This window comes from Protomyctophum bolini (assembly GCF_963924005.1).
Source record: "Protomyctophum bolini genome assembly, chromosome: 7".
NCBI classification, from domain to species: Eukaryota; Metazoa; Chordata; class Actinopteri; order Myctophiformes; family Myctophidae; genus Protomyctophum; species Protomyctophum bolini.
Genome location: NC_137868.1, coordinates 37438979 through 37460273, shown reverse-complemented (window position 1 = coordinate 37460273; position 21295 = coordinate 37438979). Strand labels below are relative to the sequence as shown.

General features: G+C 43.1%; 2 protein-coding genes across 2 annotated transcripts; both read left to right on the top strand.

Moving 5' to 3' along the window:
• Positions 1–683: 683 nt before the first annotated feature.
• LOC308318689 (fasciculation and elongation protein zeta-2-like) lies at positions 684–14531 on the top strand (the record flags this gene model as incomplete). The annotated part of the gene is made up of 9 exons (XM_080768313.1): positions 684–1339; positions 2946–3057; positions 3724–3840; positions 5402–5534; positions 6188–6450; positions 9315–9395; positions 10013–10088; positions 10876–10941; positions 11854–14531. The coding sequence occupies 9 exons, from the start codon at positions 684–686 to the stop codon at positions 11868–11870; spliced, it is 1521 nt and encodes a 506-aa protein (XP_080624439.1). The 3' UTR covers positions 11871–14531.
• A 3761-nt stretch (positions 14532–18292) lies between these two features.
• LOC308318688 (NADH dehydrogenase [ubiquinone] 1 alpha subcomplex subunit 9, mitochondrial-like) lies at positions 18293–19444 on the top strand (the record flags this gene model as incomplete). The annotated part of the gene is made up of 1 exon (XM_080768312.1): positions 18293–19444. One exon carries the CDS (start codon positions 18293–18295, stop codon positions 19442–19444), a length of 1152 nt encoding a protein of 383 aa, XP_080624438.1.
• Positions 19445–21295: the final 1851 nt, after the last annotated feature.

The window sequence follows — 21295 nt, the reverse complement described above, 5'->3', positions numbered from 1 at the left end:
AAATATATTCTAACAGCTTATTTTACAGTAGCTACTTTACTACTTGTACTTGTGTAAAATGTTAAATAGCTATAAGGCCTTTTTAATGTTTGACTCGGCTATATTGCTACTTAGTACTTCTTTTCCTCCACCCTGGTAACAACATTCTGTCCTAGGATGGGTTATGCTCTACAAAGCAGTAGTGTAAAGTAACTATTATGTTTATTTTACTTTACTGAAGTATTTCCAATACTTTTACTTATACTTTTTACTCATGGGGCCAGTTTGTAAAAGCCTTATTGGCTAATGGCTAAAGTAAATTGGTTGTTCGGGTAAAGGCAGTCTTTCTTTTGCGAGATTACGCCGGTCGGTTTAAATAAATAATTATGTCTAGAGCAATGAAGTATATATAGCCTAGGCTATATTTAAAATTCGACTTATATTATGATTCGACATTATTCTTAAAATTATTTAGATTTATTTGTTTATTAAATAAATACAATATTAAATATAATAATTATTATATTATTAAATATGAATAACTCCAATTAAATGTATTTATAAAATATGAAAGAAATTAGGAGGGGGGAATGCTATCGCCTATGACAACCAATTATTAGCCAATCACAGCGCGGACCGTTCCTCCCGGGCTATGGGATGGATGTGTACGCATGTGTTGCGTGTGACATTTTATTACTCTATCTATGGTGGTGACATTCGTCACATTCCATTCCATCGACACAGAGCAGAGCAGAGGCACATCGTCATCATCATCATCATCAACTCGTCTGGAGGCAGGGAGGGAGGTGGGAGGCAGGCCACCGGTGACGGTCCCGCCAGCCAGTCCAGTCCGCTCCGGGTGGCTCACTGCACGGCCACGGCACGGTGGGTCCACCGCCTCAGCCCCCACCCCAGGCAGGCAGGCAGGCAGGCAGGCAGCAGCCACCATGGCGGCTCCCCTAGCAGCGCCTCCTCTTCTCGAGGACGACTGGAACGACATGAGCCGATTCAAACTGCACGCCGGCTCTTGTTCTGAGCGCCTCCGGCGGGATAATGATGATGATGATGATAATATTATGGAACAAAACGTCGGCCTGACCGAACAACAAAAACAACACGGAGTAGAAGAAGTTGTCGTGGACCTAATGGACGTGCTGGACTTGAAGCATACGGATTTTGAAGAGAGGAACAAAACAATGGACAATTGTTTCAAGTCGACGGAGGAGCTCATGATGGTGGTGACCGACGTGGACGGGAGGCTGTCCGTGTGCTTCACTAATGATGATGATGGTGATGATCTCATCATCAGCACCGCTCCTGTGAGTCTCATCACAGAGGAAACGCTGTTGAAACGAGACCAGTGAGTGTACTGTATAGAATATGATGACACTTTGTTGTTCCCTTTAGCTCTCTGGTCCATAGCGTTAGGAGGAGTTCTCCTTAACTCCTTCTAGCTCTGGTCTGGTCCATAGCCAGCCCAGAGCTATCCTTCTTCTAACGCTGTGGCCCAGAGCTATGCTGAAACTCTTTTGAGTTGGCTACTGACGCTGTAAGTGTGTACATTTTCAATCCCTTTGCACTCTCTTGTTGTGAGTTACATTCCCATAAGGGTCCATTTGGTCTCCCTGGAACCTCCCCAAAGCCCCCTGGAGGTACCACCAGGACCCCACTTTGAGAACCACCTAATTTAAGTATTAAGTAATAATATGTAAATGTAGAAAGTTTGTGCCAACCAAATGTAAAAGTACTGAATTGTGCTGAATTGCTGAATTGTTTACCATAGAACCTGCCTGCTTGTTCAGTCAGGATAAATAGAAGGTCAAAATTCACATCAGATCCTGTGTCTATAGTTGAAACATGACCTTTTACACAATCTAAATGTCTACATAGAAGAGCAGGGAGACAATACAGATTCGACAGAATTGCATTTTATTCATAAAAAAAGTTACATAGTGATGCTTAATGTTGCAGCTGGTAAAGGTGGAGCTGCATTTAATTACTAGTTAATGTATGTCAATAATATTTGTCTGAGTCTACGTATCTGTCCCAGGACAGTGTTGTGTCTGCTAAATTGTAAATTGTAGTCACTAGTGTAACATGATCAGCCGCTGGCATCATGTGTACGTATCAGGTAGCTGGTCGGTGTCCATGGCTAGATGCTTCAGTTGCAGCAGAGTGACATGCTGCTACCTGCAGCTACTTCTCAATGACAATTGGCATCTGAGAGAGCGGAGCATACTCTCTGAAAGACACAGCTAAAGCCTGTGACTGTGTCTATTAGACACCAATGCCAATACCTACTGTAAAGGTGTATTTCATTTGAAAACACACGTCTGGGGTCATTTTGTTAACTTCTACTTGGGCTTTTGTGTGCACCCCAGAGGCCCAGACTTAGACAGATTTTAAGTTGCTGGATTCAGTAGGTATATTTGATTATTCAGAAGCAAGTACTCAAAAATGTACTTATGTACAGTACTTACAGTTATTTTCCACCTGAACATTACTATGTAAACAAAAGCAATAACTGCCTGGCTTCGGCAGGTGGCGCCAGACACAGCAGTATCAGCAGTGTTTAACAGCACAAAGAATCAGAATCATAGTTCCAACTTAGTTCCCATAGTGTTGTTTTTCAAAGAAGAAAGAAAGGGAGGAAGAGGGGGGCAAGGAGATCAAGGCAGGAAAAAGAAAGTTTGAAATGTACAAGTAAAGGGTTTGCCTCACATCAGATATTGAAGCCTTTTTACAATGTCCAAAAAACGACAAAAGTTTTACACATTATAGATATACTGTTACTGTAAAGGTACAGATTTTGTGATTGTATATATATATACTTTAGTTTAAACCTTTTAATTCCTTTGATTTGATTTCGCACTCGCATCGCATCATCTGTAACTGTATATTCAAATCACAGATTAGAAATGAAATGTGCGTGCCTGGCTCAGTGGCTTTTGTTAACCCCCCCGCAGACTCTGGAGAGATTTGACCGACAACTTTGGCCGTGTGATGCCGCTGGACTGGAAACGGTCGCGGGCGCGTGCCCTCCACCTCGCCGCCATGTTCAGCCAGCCACAGCAAACGGTCAGTTAAGCCTCATACTGTATATCATCTCTGCTGAGATGATATACAAACCTCATATATATATACAAATATAAGCCTCATACCTCCAAAACTGTTATTTTTCAGGATTAAGCTCACAATGTGTCGCTTCACACCACGCTTCGAGCTTCCGGATCTGCTACTTTTGATGCTTGTGTGTGACGCTGTAGTGTGATCAAGTAGGATGTTAATTTATGAAATAAACACAAAAAGTAAGAATATGGAGATCAGCGATTTCTGCTCAACAGCAACGATATGCTCCGTCGTACCAGTGGCGTTCGTCGAAAATAGCAGCTCTGCAAGCTCACAACACGTTGCTTCTGCACCACGCTTTGAGCTTGTAGATCTGATTTGTTTCATGCGTCCTACCACAGAGATTAAATGAGGCAATACAGTAGCAACCATCACACTTCTCTCCTCTCTCTTTTGTCTCTCTTTCTCTATCTATATGCCTCTCTCCTCTCTTAATGTCCACCCCCTCTCTCTCCTCTCTTTGTCTCTCTGCCCTCCTCTCTCTCTTTGCCCCCCCCCTCTCTGTTGTTCATTTCATATAAATCCCAATCATTCATTGTGCCATCAGGACAGCAGGAGGATTTAGTGACATATGATTAACCCCCCCCCCCCCCCCCCCCCATCCTGTCCCATCAGAGAGTATGTGAGGAGCTGATGGATCTGTCAGACGACGAGGAGCTCAGGGAGCAGCTGGACATGCACTCCATCATCGTGTCCTGTCTGAATGACGAGCCCCTCTTCACCGCCGAGCAGGTAACACACACACACACACACACACACACACACACACACACACACACGTTATGTTATATTAGCATCTAGGACTAACCACTAGGGCAAGCCTGGACCTAAGCAAAATATGACTAAATAATAAATAATCTATAAATCTCTGTACGTATGTCTGTAATCCACGTAACTCGAGAACCGTTCGTCCCACTGACTTCCAATTCGACACACGCGTTCCACACCCCCACAGGGAGTGCAGTGTCGAGTTCATCGGATACGCCGTTGTCCAGAAGCAACACAAAAGCCTCTGACCTATATCTCCATATATGGAGCTGGCATGTTCTGACATCACAATGATGTTCTAACATCTGCATAGACTCCATATTTGGGCATTCAGAATCTGCACCTGGCTCGCTGATAACAAACTATCTTTACACCTGAGAAAAACTGAATCCATTCTCTTTGGATCCAATCTGAGAATCCCATCGTCAAATATTTAGCAACAGTCTGTCTTGAGAGACTACTTTGGATCTAATAGTAATCTCAGCAAGGCAAATGGCTTCTTGGTTAGAGTGGGTGACAATGTTATCACACGTAAAGATGAAATTACCATCCTGGAGGCCAATCTTTCCGGTGATAAAATGGCCACCAACATAATCAAAAAAGTCAACCAAAGAACAAGATTCCTTTACAGGATCTCCTCACTGGTCGACAAAAACAAGGTTTCTTTGACTATGCATGCACCTCCTGGTACCACAGCACCTCAAAGGCCCTTAAAACTAGGCTCCAGACTTCCCAAAACAAACTGGTCAGGCTACTACTAGGCCTCACCCCTGCCCACTTTGACAGGCTGGAATGGCTTAGGGTCGACGACAGAGTACAGCATCTTGCAATGGGTCTGGTCCACAAGATTCGTTACACCACCAAATTATTTTCGCTCCTATGCCACCAAAATGTGGAACGCCCTACCAACAGTCATTAAGACATGCAAATCCCTTGACTCCTTCAAAACCGCTCTCAAAGGGCACCTACGGATGGCTGCAATTCGAAACTGGCACCTGTAAAAATCTGAATCCCCCCCACCGCCCACCCCTTTTTCCCCTCACTGTATACTGTATGTTTCTTTTCCCTTTTTACCTCCTTTATGATGAATTCCTGTTCTGTTCTTTGACTATATAGAAGTGTCTATTTGTACGTCTCTAAATGTTTTGATGAATTGAACAAGGTGGACCCTCTTGTAAACAAGTGTAATGCTTAATTGGGTTGTCCACTCACAGTTAACAGTCTTTGTATTGAGTTTGTGCTTGAAATGTACTGTAATTCTGCAAACTGTTAATAAATATTTCAATCAATCAATCAATCAATTCCTGACAAAGAACAGAAAAGGGACACAGACATAATACGTGCGTGGGGCATGCATTTCCACTTGCATCGTTCCATGTAGGCCCAGTCCCAAACGGGTACCGCTAACCGCTCTAGTGTTACTGGGATTTTATTCAAAGAAATTGCTGTCATGCTGCATGGTAGGGTAAGGTTTAAAGTTAACGTAAGGACGTGTGGATTGAATATACTGTAAATCGTGTCATAGGTCATTGAGGAGATAGAGGAGTTGATGCAGGACTCGGTGGAGCAGGCTGCAGATCAGCACCCGTCCCAGTCGGAGCTCTCTGTGTTCAGCCTGGACCTGCTCACCTCCAGTAACACACACTGCTATGAGGACAGTGAGTATCTAACAACACGTTGATGATTTCCAAGACAAAAACTGGTGACGAAAACAACAAACAGACAAGTCAGAGCTGTGGACAGTTCAGAATGTTTCCTACCAGTGACATACATCACCAGTAGGCAGGCTTACAACGTGTCGTAAGGTTGTAGATCGGCTATTTTTGCAATTTAAATAAATACATAAATAAAGCGTGTCAGTCTTTGTATTTGTCATATCTGCCCTGTGAAAGGTTTGTTCACGAAGCCTAAAAGGCAAACAGAAATACAACATGAATTTATTATGTTGATTTATTGATGTATTTGATAATATGTATACATAATATGCTAGTTCTTTCCATGCTTATACGAGAACCTCGCCGTTTACAGTATTTACAATTTAAATTGATTAACAATTTTCCAATGCTCAATGGCCACGTAAAATGTCATGATTGTGACAGCCCTGTGTGCGTGCGTGTGTGTGTGTGCGCGCGTGTGTATGTGTGTGTGTGTGTGTGTGTGTGTGTGTGTGTGTGTGTGTGTGTGTGCGCGAGTGTGTATGTGTGTGTGTGTGTGTGTGTGCGTGTGCGCGTGCGCGTGCGTGTGCGTGTGCGTGTGTGTGTGTGTGTGTGTGTGTGTGTGTGTGTGTGTGTGTGTGTGTGTGTCTAACCAGAGCTGAGGGCCATGAGCTTGGCGGAGCTCAACGAGCACCTGGAAGACGTGGATGCGACCATCAGGAGCTTCTCCGAGGAGCTGATCGTACAGCTGGCCCTGCGGGACGAGCTGGACTTTGAGAAGGAGGTGAAGGAGGCGTTCATCTCCGTCCTCATCGCCGTGCACAACAGACAGAAGGAGCACCGGGAGCTGCAGAGGAAGCAGAAGAGGACGAAGAGCGGGGCGGAGCGTGTGGAGAGAGCCACGCCCACACTCGGATCGGTCAGTGTACCGCTTTGCTTTAACATTTAGACCTGAGAACAGATTCTACAAATGTCTTTTTCTGAAAAAACCTAATGTTTCTATATCAGTGGTTCCCGAATTATTTCATGTCAACGACCCCAAAAACTATAATGTAATTGGCCGCCGACCCCCATCTGAAAATATATTGTTCCAGGGACCCCCGGTAAGAATGTGTAAATTGCGTCAGACTTCGGTGCTCTATATGCTCTGTGGGTGCATAATTACTGTAGTCCCAGCATACATATTCTGGGGGTAGCATAGCCGATCTACAAGCTCGTAGATCGGCTATATTTTGGCCGAAGATATTTGATGAATATCAAAAATATATTGAGGAGAATACAATCATCTATTTTCTGAACCGTCTATAGTCCACCAATAAGACACAGAGTGAGTAGACAGAAATGGTCCCATTTTATAATGAGCATTAGTGAGGACCAATGATATGAACAGGGGACGATTAAGGGGATCCAGGTAAAGCTCAACTTTGAGGCCTCCCAGTAACAAACTCACCTCTTGCTACCCTACCAGCAATCTGGGACACGCAGTTGCTACACTAGTTCACATTCAAGTTCTTCTTGCACACTATTTTCTTTACATTTCCTGCTACACTCGGACTGATCCAAAAATCTCCTCGTCTCGGTTCCTTCTTTTGTTCTTTGTATCCGTCTGTTCTGTTCCTGCACACAGTGGTGCTAATCTTTCAATCTGTAAAATACTTTGTTGTAAAGAAAAGTCCTGCATTCAAAATGTTCTTTAGTCAAAGTACATAAGTACATTAATATCTACTTAAAGTTGCAAAAGTTAAACTACTCCTATTTGTACACTACATAATAACTGATGATTAATCACTTATTTGAATACTTGGGCTATTTGGAAATGTAATACTACATTTTTTGTAAGCCAAATCTTCAAAGTAACTAGTAACTAAAGCCGTCCCTATAAATGTAGTGGATTAAAAAGTACCTGTGAGATGTAGTCGAGTAGAAGTATAAAGTGACAAGACAAGTAAAAGCACATTGAAATTGTACTTAAGTACAGTACTTACAATTTAAAATACAATTTAGGCATTTAGCAGACGTTTTTTATCCAGAGCGATTTAGAGGCCTTCCACACGAGAACGGCTCGGGCTGTTACCCGTTCAAGTTTGAAAACGGGATTTAAGTTTTGAGTGTTCACATTGCGGTTATGTTAATTATGCATGTAGTCCAGACGAGAGCGGTAGAGCTCCGGACACCCAAAGAAAGCTGCGTGTAGTGTAGGGCTATATATTATGCACGGCCTGTAAAATGCATATATTATATGTGGCATTGTGGCATAATCATTCAGTAGGCATGGGCATAATCAACTGTAGCTGATGTTTTTCTTTCTTTTTTATTACAAATCATTACAATTGTAATGATTTTACATAGGCCTACTAATATTCTCATATATTCTCTTCTGCCAGAAGTAGGCTACAAAGTAATGTATAGCCTACATAAGCATGAGATTTGCAGATCTTGAAGCTCACAACGAGGGGCGGCATGATGCATTGTGAACTTTAATATGAGTTTGACTTTGGAGATTGAATATGTATTGTGTGCAGCAGCGCAACACCTCTGAATGTCAGATAATTGCTCTTTAATAGATTGATTGATTCCACCTGCTGCCTGCACATCGCTAAACATTGCACATAGGCTATACAAAAGTATGAAAAAGAGGAATTAGAAACAGTATGCAGTGTGCACTGCGCAGTCACACATGCATGCCTGAACGGTGGCTGTGCTGCCTATCTTTATTGCGAACGCACTGAGCACTTGAGAGACCTAGCAGATCGTGTGTGTGTGTGTGTGTGTGTGTGTGTGTGTGTGTGTCCGTGTGTGTGTCCGTGTGTGTCCCCTTTGTGCCCATATATGGAGCTGAGTGATTTGTTTGTGATTGATGCAACACACTCCATATTTGGACGTATAGCTGCTTTGGGGACTCCTTATATGGTTATGGCTAAGAAAAAAACGTAACTTAAAAATAACTTAACTTAAAAATAAATCTTAAAAAAACCCAAATATGTACGAGCTGCGTTCGCTTCCTGCGTTTGCGCGTCTTACTGGTACTACACCATTAGTAGGCTAACAATAATGTAGATCATCCGTCTTTTTCTTGTCTTTCCAGACCATCATTTATATCTGTTCTCCGAAAATAGCTCATCTACAAGCTCATGCACTGGCTGGAGATCGGCTATTTTCAGAGAAGAGATTTATAGACATTATGTGCAAATATGAAATACCGGTAGCTGTGATACTGGAGGTGGAAAGTCTGGTGACGTGAGGTTAGATTGGAGGGGTGAGGGGACTATGGCGTGAACTGTTTCAGCAGGTGACATTCGTTGTACACACGGAGACGACAAAGTCGCGTCTCCAAAGTTTGCCACTCTGGGAGGTGGTTTCAAAATTAGCCGGTTAAAGTCCCCTAAAACGCTGTCTCATGAGTGGTAAACTAGCATCACAGGCAAACCAAGAACCTAGCATCAGTCTATACAATGTACAATCAAAAATAATATGTGCATTGAAACTATAGGATACCAGGTAAACAATGAAGATATCATCAGTCTAAACAATAGACTATCAAAATAATAATATGTATGTAAAACTATATATATATATATATCTGTTTAGATAACATCTAAATTCGTAATATTGTGGTCAAGAAAAATATGACTCGCTAGCATCAGTGGAGTAGAAGGTGGCAGGAAGGGGTACAATCAGAGTGAAGCGCTAGCTACTTTCCACCACTGCCTGCACGTTTCCACTTTGCTCTTATCTCATTCCTTATTCTTGCTTTGCTTTCCTCCTTATTTCCTGTCTCTTCAGCGTTTCAGCATGGATGGGCTCTCCGCCGCCATTCAAAATGGCTTCCGGCAAACTTTTGGGAGTGGGGCAAATGAACGACAGGTTACTTCTCCTTACTCTTCTTCGTCACTAACTAACCCAGTGGTTCGGTTCTCTTGCTTTTTCATGCCATGTACGTACCTCCAAGTGATGTATATTCCCCCCGCGGACCCCCATCTGTAAATAATGTGTTTCCAGCGACACCCGTGACCCAGACAAGATTAGTGTTAAAATGTTTAAAAGATATTCCACATTTCTCAAACTTCTAGAGGTTTGGGGGCTTTGTGAGCTTACCCGTAGTATACCTCTGTCCCTTTTGTGCCCATATATGGAAATCTCTGTAGCTGTCCGTTTGGTGACATGTGTGCCTTTTATGCCCAGTATATCATATATGCATATGGATATATCCATATATGGAACTGACAGATATTTGTGTGCCTGATGCCACGTCGACACATTGAGGTTAGGCAACACAGTGGCAGATACAGTCGATCTACAGGCTCACAACACGCTCCAACCTGGGCCGTGTGAACGTTATAGATTCACTATTTTCAACTAAGAGATTTGGTGTAGACTCTAGGGATAAAAGGAGCTAGGACTAGTCCCTGGGGGACCCCAGTGTAAAAAAGGTATGTAGTGTTTAAGAGTTTAACTCCTCGTCCTTCTGTGTTGTGTCTCAGTATCTGACAACGGTCATCCCATACGAGAAGAAAGCAGGACCTCCATCCATACAAGACCTCCAGGTTCTCACCCAGAGTGAGTACCGGTATCTCCTCTAACTATATACAGTTATCAGTCCTATACATTACAGTACATTTCAAGCACAACTCGATACAAGACCGTTAACTGTGGACGACACCATAAAGCATTACACTTGTTTACAATAGGGTCCACCATGTTCAATTCATCATAACATTTAGAGACGTACAAATATACACTACTTGGGATCCGGTCATCCGGAACAGAATGAGCAAACTAGCAATAGAATACATGTTCAGATTCAGAAGCATCTTGCATAAAACCCTAATGAATGAATGAATGGATATTTCATAAAAGCACAAAGTTAAAGCATCAATCTGCAATTTATTCAACTGGTTTGCTGTATGCATTGGAACAATAATCATAATTCTACATATTGCCTCTCCAGCTCTTTGGACCAATCAGAAGAGAGAACTCATACAGGATACAGGATGAACAAGTGAAATTTTGATGAAACTTCCAATTTCATCACTGTAAAAAAAAAGAGTAGACAACTTTGGAACACAAAACTGAAAATGTATTTTCTGTTTAAAGAGCTGGAGAGAGAGGGGGAGACCGCTGTTATTGAACAAACACACTATAGCAATTTTTTATGACAGTGAAGTGACAATTTATGGACTTTTCAGACTGTTTTAATACTTTATTACTCCCAGGGGCTAACGTTGGGAGCTTGTCTGCTATTTTCACAATATTTATCCATGGAACAGAGTCAAACTAATGGCTCCACAGTTCGACTTCTACTTTAACAGACCCGTAATCACCCGTAATCTTTGTTGTGTTTTAGTTCTACAGGCGATGCTGGAGGACAGTGACAAGGTTCCCAGCCTCTTAACAGACTACATTCTCAAAGGTGAATCCAGCTTATGGCGCATACTGTATCAGTAGAATGTATATATATTGTATATTGTTATTGCAGAAACCTCTTATCTCCATACTTTTAACTTTTTGTGGGGTTTTGGGGGGGTGGGGGGGGGGGGGGGGGTTGTTTCCTCAAACGACATGACAACCGGCAATAGCAATGAGACACACAATGAAATAAATGAATGGCATATGGACACTAGGGTTCTAGTGTTTAATGGTTTCACATCAAGCAGGAAGTCTACCATCCCACCCACCCATTTCATGTACTTTGGTTACATCTTTCTCTCTTTTTCTCTCTTTTTTAATTTGTCCAATGTCTCACTGCTTTGCGCTCTCTAGCTCTGCTGTAAGAGCAGTGGATGGATGCAGAGGTTTGTGACACATTGCAGTGTAATTCTGGCGCCCTCTCCTGGCCAGTGGCCACTGAGTCTGCATCATTGCTATCTGATCCTGGCCTGTGCCCCTTTTCACTTCCTTCCTTGGTTCCTTCACAGTACCTGTAGGGCATGGTAGTCTGTGTGTCACAAGACTACTGATGACTCACTTGTCCACATCACAGTTAAAGTGGACTGGTTGTTGTAATAAAACAATCTAACTTCACTAACTTCTCTTGTGATGTGAACCTGTTCATTGCTTGTTGACATTTTCCTCGTGGTCTTCCCTTAACACTGTTTAGCATTGACTCCTATGCCTGTGATCTCTAAAGTCCAGTATTTTCCCCTCGATCTGCTTCTCAAGTGGTCTGTGTGCAGCTCTCGGCCAGTTTAGATTGCAGTCGCAAAATACATTAATTTAAAATAGATTTTTGATAGATGTTTCCGTCTATAATTCTCCTACAGTACGTAGCTCTAATCAGTCGCAGCTCTCAGCTCTGCTAACTGTCCTGTTTGTTTGCTGCCAGTGGTCTGTCCCAGGTGAAAGCGAGCGATGATGCCGATTCCCACATGATGAGAGCGACTTCAGGACTGAGGAGACCGTCTTCCAGGTCAGAAACCAAGATGAAAGGGCGTCATGTCAGAGAAATAAAGTGATCACTTAAGGCCTACTTCAAAAATGCATGAACAGAATTTGAGGTTAAATGTCAACTCTATAGGGGGTGTCACTTGCTTTGGGACCCAATAGCCTGGAATCCAGACTGGAATCCAGACTGATTCGCTCTGTTCAGCTGACTTTACTTTTTGAGGGGCACTAGCCCCTCCAAAGTCTGGCTTTCGTAAATTAAACATCATACATCACATTCCGTGCTCAGCCAAATCATCACTATGGGGTACACACAGACGCACAAAGCTGGGCATAGGAGGGGCTAGAGAGTTGCGACCCTTAAAAAACAGCACCCCACGTGACATCATGTGGCAGCCAAATCTATGGACTTTTAATGTTTTAATGTTTGCTTAAAGGAGCACTTTAGACAAACATTAAATGGCTTGTTTAAAGAAGTGGGGTGCACCTCACTTCACACTAGTGTGATTTTTGAGGGTCGCTAGCCCCCTCTATGCCCAGCTTTGTGTGTTTGTGTGTACCCCATAGTGATGATTTGATTGGCTGAGCACGGAATGTGATGTTTGATGATATATGATTATGTATGACGATCAGAGCGCCCCTCACTTCACACAGGTGTTTTTTTAAGGGGCGCCAGTCCCTTCTATAAACAGCTTTTGTCCCCACACGTCTCTAGATTTGCCATTGATCACGGTGAGAGAATTCCGTTTTACCATTGACGATGAACAGAGAAATTACGTCAGAATTCCGCTAAATATGATGTAAATTAAACATCAAAACATTAAACGCCATCGACATTGAAGGGAACATTTACGTCATATGTAAACGAGCAAATCAGCTAACCAATCACAGGCAACAGGCATTCTGATTGGCCAATGGCCAGTGTATGAGATGATGCATGATGATGTATGATGATAAGAGCAAAATATGACGTAAATAAAACTTTAAACGCCATTGACAAATTTGACACTATATTTTTTTATATTAAATATAAATTTTTATGTACGTATGTATGTATGTTTTTTTAAACATTGTATCATCGTTAAATGATAACATAAATTGATGTACGATAACAAGAGCATTTCACACGGGTGTGATTTTTTTATTTTAACTTCTCTTGTAGAACTGTTTTAATGTCATTGTCGATAGTGGATAGTGCTCAACAAATCACAGTAAGTGGAAGTGGTTTGGTCTGGTCCCGCCCACAGACCAATCAGAATCCTTGGCCCCTGGGTGTCTGAGACACCGCCCCTTTCACATAGGAAGCTTGAACTTGTCTGGATTCCAGGCATGACGCCCCTGAAAGGACTAACTGTATTGTCTTCTCTTCAGACTTAAGCACACTTAATGTATTTCTTTGGATGTGTGGTTTTACCTCAACATGCTCCTTTGTTGTTGTTGTTGTTGTTGTTCTATACCTCATTTGGTTTGATATGGTTTTGTGTCGAACGCGGCGATTGTGCAGACCTTAGTGTAGTCGTCGACCTGTTGTGTTTTTAAATGTTCCCATTGTTGCAGTGTTCATTATCCTTCAAGACGAAAAAAAGGGAAATGCTTCAAGAAATATTTAGACTAACCATATAGGAGACCATAACTATGTTTGGAAACCGTAAGCCTTTCTCACTGGATACCAGTTATAGCAAAGGTATAAAATTATGATAATATTAATACCTTTTAATAATACCCCAAAAGGGTATTCATATGGCAAACCCTGTATTTCAAACAGGAAAGTGTGAACATTTCGTTCAATATGTGTACTCAGAGTTACATACCCGTAAGGGGAACCGAATGGACCCTCATTTGGTTCTATTTGTACACTCTCTCAGAGTAACAGACCCATAAGGGTCCTTTCATTTGGTCCCCCCGGACCACACTTTTGAGAAACGGTGGTCTTAGCATTTATTATCAGATGGTGGAGACTGTTAGTTATGGTCATGGGATCGTGACCGAAACCACATACTGTAGCACTGATTATTAACTATGCATTTTAGAGTTGATACTTATACTAAATATGACCTAAACACTGTTGTTATCCTCACTGAAAAAATTAATGAATCTGTAACTCTAGCGTAGACTGGGGCTGGGCAATATATTCTATCGATATTCTGAAATGACACAAATATATCCAAATTATATCCATATCGTGATATGAGACGAGATATGATCTGGAGATTTGGGATTATCGTAGTATCGTGACATGGCATAAAGTGTTGTATAGCTGATCTACAAGCTCAGATCTGCTATTCTTTTCTATATAAAGAAAATGGATATTATGGCTGCAATGCCGATATCGATGTATTTGCTCAAATATAGCTATTGTGATATTTGATTTTATCCACATTGCCTGGTCCTATAGCGTAGACCTGCCTGATCTGCTATAGGTTATACTGTATGGACAATGAGCTGACATTGTCGTACGTATTTCCATACAGATTTCAAGCTGCCTTTGTCTTTGCCTGAAATTTTGTACATTTTTGACATATTTTTTCAATGAATGTGATACGAGTCATACGACCAGGCTATTTCTCTGCTTCTTGATTTATTATTTATTTTGTACATACAGTATATCAAATATATAGATTCACAACAACTATCAGATACATTTCGACTCTTCTTTGTTTACTTACTAATTTGACTTTGAGAATAATAATGAGAATATGTGCTGTTAAATGTGCAAGAATGTTTATTATTATTATTGAAGCTCGGGGGTCCGCCGTGGCTCCCGGGCACAGTGATCCGCCGTATTGGGGGGTGGGGGGAGTATCTTCATTGGAGGTTTGGTCTAGCTCCTGAACTTCTGCTAGGAGCTCCATGGATATAGATGCATGAATTCTCAGTGTGTGAGTGAGTGTGCATCGGCCCTTCACTCGCCTGAAGAACCACCTGACTGGTCGCTGTCATACTCAACGCACATATCACTGAGGAGGAGGGAGGAGGACGTGGCGTGAAGTCAGACGCATCCACGCTTGTCCAGATTAAGAACAACCAATCCGACCGATATGCTCATACTGTATATCTCTGCTGTCGGGAAGAAACCACCTAACTCCAAAATGTTCATTTTTCAGAGAATGAAAAATCTTATATTTTTAAAACAGCAATACTGCTGTAGTTCTTCACAGCCGCTCCGCTCATCTTTCTTTAATGCGACCTGTTATGTGAGTGTGACTGACTGTGTGACATGGAACCACGCGGAGCAGAAGAACATTTCTGACACAGAACTCCATAAGCTGGCCTGTTCTGACATCACAACACTCCATATTTGGGCATGCCTGTGACAGAACTCCATAGGAATAAAGGGACACAGAGAGACACATACATGCAGAAATCTCCATATATGGGCATAAAAGGGACACAGACACAGGTGGAACGGGTATTATGCATTTCCGGTTGTCCAGAACCAGCACAAAAGCATAATTTGGCCGGCTTGACAAAGAACTCCATATATGGGCAATTGGGCATAAAAGGCATAAAGCCTCTGCCCGGGATCTGGACCTGATCACCCCTATATCAACATACTGTATATGGATCTGGCCTGTTCTGACATCAAAACACGGGCACTGCTCTAGTTATACTAAAATTGATAAAGATGAAGAGAAAAGAGAGCTTTTGCCAGCCAGTACAATAATGTTTCAAGTTTACACATACAAATTAAATTACATGAATTACCATATTTACACTCCATTGATAGAATGAGGGCCATAGTGATGACATCAGAGATATCCATATATGGTCATCAAGGGACAAGGAGGAGAGAGATCTCCATTTATGGAGTACTGCATACATGGTAATGGTTTATGCATGATGTCAGAGCAGTGCTCTCTACAGTATAAAGGTCAAGATAACTGGTTCAGGATGTTAGTTAGAGTTTGTGGGCATCCATGGACCTCTGATCTGCCTGATCTGATACAGTTGAAAGCGTTCTACTAATTTGTAAAGCTTTTATTTTGCTCTACCAGGCTTCACCCAAGCTTCACTACATATACTTTACGTTGAATGGAGCAGCAGCAGCAGATCTGTTTGAATGGTGACATGATGCCACCTCTTCCTCCTACAGGGAAGATGAGAAGAAGAGCAGCGGAGAAGACGGCACCACCTTATGAGTCATGGAATAATGTCCTTCTGTCATCATCAGGAGGACCCTTTGTTCCTACAACCGCTTACCACCCCGCCATCGTTCCTGCTTACGCCACTCATGACGTAAACGGTGCTGGTGGCGGCATGCAAATGCTGCACATGATGTCACCCGACCAGGTGGCGTATCACGCTGACACGTCTGCCTATGGAGTGAGCGGCTTAGGTCTTCCTGAGACGTCCACCGCGATGCTCGGTCCCCCGCGGCCTGCCGCCACGGCGACCGAAGAGCCACACAAGAGGCAGCTCCGTCTGCAGAGGAACAAGGAGGCGGCCAAACTGTCTCGGCAGAAGAAGAGGAAGTACGAGGACTCACTCAGGAGTCGTATCTCCATGCTGGAGGCCCAGAACCAGCAGCTGGCCAACTGGGTTCAGCGCCTGGAGTCTTTCTGCTGTCAGTACGATGTTCTCCGTGACGGTTTATAGACGTAGTATTTTATATGACAAATACTCTGTTACGGGTAGAAGGCCTCAGCTGTTCATTATTGCCACTGAAGGTCGCAGATAATTACTATATGAAAACATATATGGTTGCAGTCCATTACCCCTCGTGACGTCACGCCTCGTCGCACCTACAATCCCTGTTATGCCCATATATGGAGATCCCTGATGTTATCAATAGTAAGCCCATATATGGGAATGTCGTGAGTCACGCCTCGTGACACGCTCCATATAAGAACCATATTTTGACAATCTCATGTTGACGCGACTCAGACCAAATTGGTACTGTACAACACATGAATCTCTTTCCATGTGTGGAGCTGACTATCATCACCTGGATCTCCATATATGAAGATGATGACACTGATAGCCATACATACTGTACATCCAGAAGACTGGATCATCACCTACATCTGCATATATGGAGCCGGCCAGCAAATCTACATCTGACCTCACTGACACCAGATTAATAGTTTAACTCGTGCTTCTCAACTGTGCCGTATTAAGAAGATCTGTTGTTTCATGCCTGAAAACGTCAATTAAAAAAGAGTCACACTTGCAAATGAACCAAGTTGGTACAACACATGGATCTGTGGAGCTGACTATCATCACCTGGATCTCCATATATGAAGATCACGACACTGACATGCATATATGGAGCTAGCCAGCAACTCCACATCTGACGTCACTGACACGGTGACACCAGATGAATAGTTTAACTCCTGCTTCTCAACTGTGCCATATTCCTCTATTAAGAAGCTCTGTTGTCTCTGTTGTCTCCGTCTTAATACAGGTTTAGTTATGTGAGGAGCACAAGAGTGCAAAATAATTGGGGTCAACATTTTCAACATTGCCGGCTTTGTGTCCTTGTACAGTATATCGGCTATTTTTGAGGGGTTTTTATTTTGACTCGAGTGGGTGGGGGATCCCGTTCATAGACAAATGTCCCAAGAAACTAGCTAGCCTAGCCACCGAGTTTGCTAGCGCTCTGGGAAAACAGAGCGGCTGAATTCTTTAGGTGGTGAACAGTGCTGGTTTGATCCACGGCTAGAAACTGTTTCAACCAATCAGATTGCTTCCTCGAACCGACCTGTTGTAGAATACTTAACGTAAGACCTGGAGGCGTGATCAATGCCATTTGGCTATTCTGAGTGGCAAAAGAGCATTGACCACGCCTCCAAGTCTTAAGTTAAGTAATAAGACCTGGTACTTAAGACACGCAAAATACAGCCCTAGGAGTCTAGGACCCATCTAGAACTCCATATTTGGGACAGTTAACCATGATCAGGTATATCCATCCCAAAATGGGCATGGGATGACTCATCATGACCACATCACGACAACAAGAGAAAGTCAGATGGACCTATTGTATAGTACACTTTCTACTGATTGCATACATTAGACTGAGCTCCTGCAGAACCTCCAGACTATCTAAGTCTCTTCCCCTTCTACAGGGTCTTCCAGAATAACCTTGCAACACTGTATGGAATTCAGACACATTACTAGTCTCCACACCCTTGTTGACAGTCCCTCAAAATCCTAACCCTTGTATCACAGGGAGATTGTGTGTCCAAATTCTATTTGGACACACTGGTATGTTCCTGGTCCTAGTCAACCACTTACCTTTTCTACACTACCGGTATATTGTTTTCATATTCTTCGTGATATAGAGCAATTTGATATACACAAATTGTCCCCCTGGAGATAATCACAATTTGTCTCGTCTAAAGTTGTCTCGTCCAAGGTCCACCCCACTTGTAGTTGTAACAATGGCGACCGCTGTGCTAGTCGGCCGTCCTGCGAGTGCCTTTACTAAGATAACAAGCTCCTGTTCCCCTGTGGTTCTGTCGGCCATCCCAGCAACAGTCCAACAGAGGAAGATCCACCACAGTGACCACACCGTTATACCCAAAGGGAAAGGAGGTCGCTCCTCCTCCAGTGGAGTTTTCGCCACAGTGTTTGGGGCCACAGGCTTCCTGGGTCGATATGTGGTCAACCGACTGGGCCGCATGGGCTCTCAGATTGTAATCCCTTACCGGTGTGATCAGTATGACCTCATGTACCTCAGGCCCATGGGAGACCTGGGACAGATCATCTTCATGGAGTGGGACGCCAAGAACAAAGACTCCATCAGGAGGGCTCTGGAACACTCTAACGTCGTCATCAACTTGGTGGGCAGAGAGTGGGAGACGAGGAACTGTCGCTTTGAGGACGTATTCGTGTCCATCCCTCAGCGGATCGCCAAGGCAGCCAGGGAGGCTGGCGTCACAAAGTTGATCCACATGTCCCACCTGAACGCAGACATGCGCAGCCCTTCCAAATATCTGAGGAACAAGGCTGTGGGAGAGGCTGCTGTGAGAGATGAGTTTCCTGGCGCTATCATCCTGAAGCCCTCTGAGATGTTTGGAAGGGAGGACAGATTCTTCAATCATTTTGCCAACATGCGCTGGTTCGGCAGAGCTGTGCCTCTCATCGCCATGGGGAAGAAGACAGTGAAGCAGCCTGTGCATGTGGTCGACGTAGCCAAGGCCATCGTCAGTGCCGTCAAAGACCCAGATGCCAACGGGAAGACTTATGCCCTCGTTGGTCCCAAACGTTATCTGCTTCATGACCTGGTGGAGTATATTTATGCCGTCGCACACAGACCTTTTGTGGCCTACCCACTACCACGGCCACTTTACCACCTTCTTGCAAATGTTTTTGCGATGAGTCCATTTGAGCCCTGGACCACCCCAGACAAAGTAGACAGGTTCCACACAACAGACATGAAGTACCCGGGACTGCCAGGTCTGGAAGACCTCGGCATCGTCCCTTCCACTGTAGAGCAGAGGGCTATCGAGGTCCTGCGTCGCCACCGTCGATTCCGTTACCTGGAGGCTGAGCTGGACGAGACCAAGCCAGCTAAGACTGTTGCCGATTAAGCTGCTCTGTAAGACACGACAGTGTCAACTTGGCTGCTGCCAATAGTGTACTGTTCTATCTTTATTCTGTACATAAATACATATATAGGCTGTTGATCTATCTATAGGATGATCTTCTGGGGGAGGGGGAGATGCCATGCCTTGCTTGTTTCTGCTTGTTTCTACTTCAACTCATGTGTTGCCCCACCACCATGTCCTCACCATGCTATAGGGCAGGCCTACTCATGTTTCATGGTGACTGGTGAGTGTCAGTGTGAGCTCTCCTTATGAGTCTCCATAAACTGCTGCAGGAGCAGGACAACAGCTTTTATACTGGGAAATACATGTGGTCGAAAATAAATGCATCTAAATATCATTGTCAACATTTTTCACAGTAGTTGGAATTATCGGAGTAGAAAGTAGACAAACTAGTACATGGGCCAGTGGGGTTGATAGATTCTGGTGGCAAATTCCAATGATGATTTTTATGTTCCCACATGCCCATGGTATCATTTAAGCCTGGTAGCACTACCAACTTGGTAGCTTTCTACCTGTTACCACCACTTTTATATGAGAAATAACCGAAATTCTCATTTTTTTATTCATTTTCATATAATATCCTTATAATAAACTATGCCTGGAATTGATGGGGACTGAATTATAAAACATTGGGAATCTAGAATAAAGATATACAAGAGTAATAATTTAAAAAATTGGTCAAATTAGTATTTTCGTTTTTTCCTTTGGTCACAAAATGGGCTGTATTTCCCACCATATTACATTTAGACTTAGAGACTTGCATTTAGCATTACAGTGTACCCAAAAGACTCCCTGATGTTGAAATATAACAATTATTAAACAAAACAAAAAGTAGGTAAGTATGGCATAGAATGATCCCCCACCCCTGGGAAATTACCCTAGAAAGTTACAAGTTACTGTTCACAACTTCACATGTAAATATCATTAATATCTTTCATTTCACTGATAGTAATTTATGTTAGATGTTTGTTGAGCATCTCACAGTCTGACCTAGTTCTGGGAGTGGGCGTGTCTGGGCCTCCTGCCTGGCAGGTGGACACCACCTGGAGACAATCATCCTGCAATCAAGCCAGCCCTATTTAATCCCCAGTTTGACTGGAGCTCAGATTTGTTTCTCCACTCAGACAGAGCAGTGAGCAAGCCAGTTAGTCAGCAAGCAAGCAAGCATTAGCAAGCAAGCAAGCATTAGCAAGCAAGCAAGCAAGCAAGCATGGAACCAGATCAGAAACCAGTCCATTGACTGTGTTGTACACAGTTCTTTGGAATCTCCAATGGCCCCATTAGTAGAACCGAGGGACTTAAATTCATGGGCTACGTTATTACAAGCTGTCCAGATCTGGGAATTTCAGCCCCTCCTGGATATTGCACATAACTTGCCTCCAAATGAAACCCCCAAAATAAAATATCATGCTAAGTGCAGGAAAATTTTCACAATGTAGAGATTTAGACACCATTGTGCAGCGACAATCCAGCGAAAATGCTACATCGTGCATAGGCAAATGTCGTGCATAATTCACACAGTCATATGCAAACAACCATGGGATCATGGCACGCACTGATTGGAGATGTACCGGTAAGTCCCAGTTGCCTTCCCGAGCTGCACGAACCAAGCCAAGCACAATGTCAACCATGTCTATATACGACATCCAAAATGCTGCCAGTTCACCAGCCTCACCATTTCTGATTTGCTGTGTGTACACATCAAAAAGATGCAGTAGATTCCACGTAAAATCAAATAAAAAATCCCCCTTTAGATACTTACAATTATACACTTCTATATAAAAATCAGGAATGATTGAATGTAATAATGTCAGGTATATGAAGTTAGTTTCA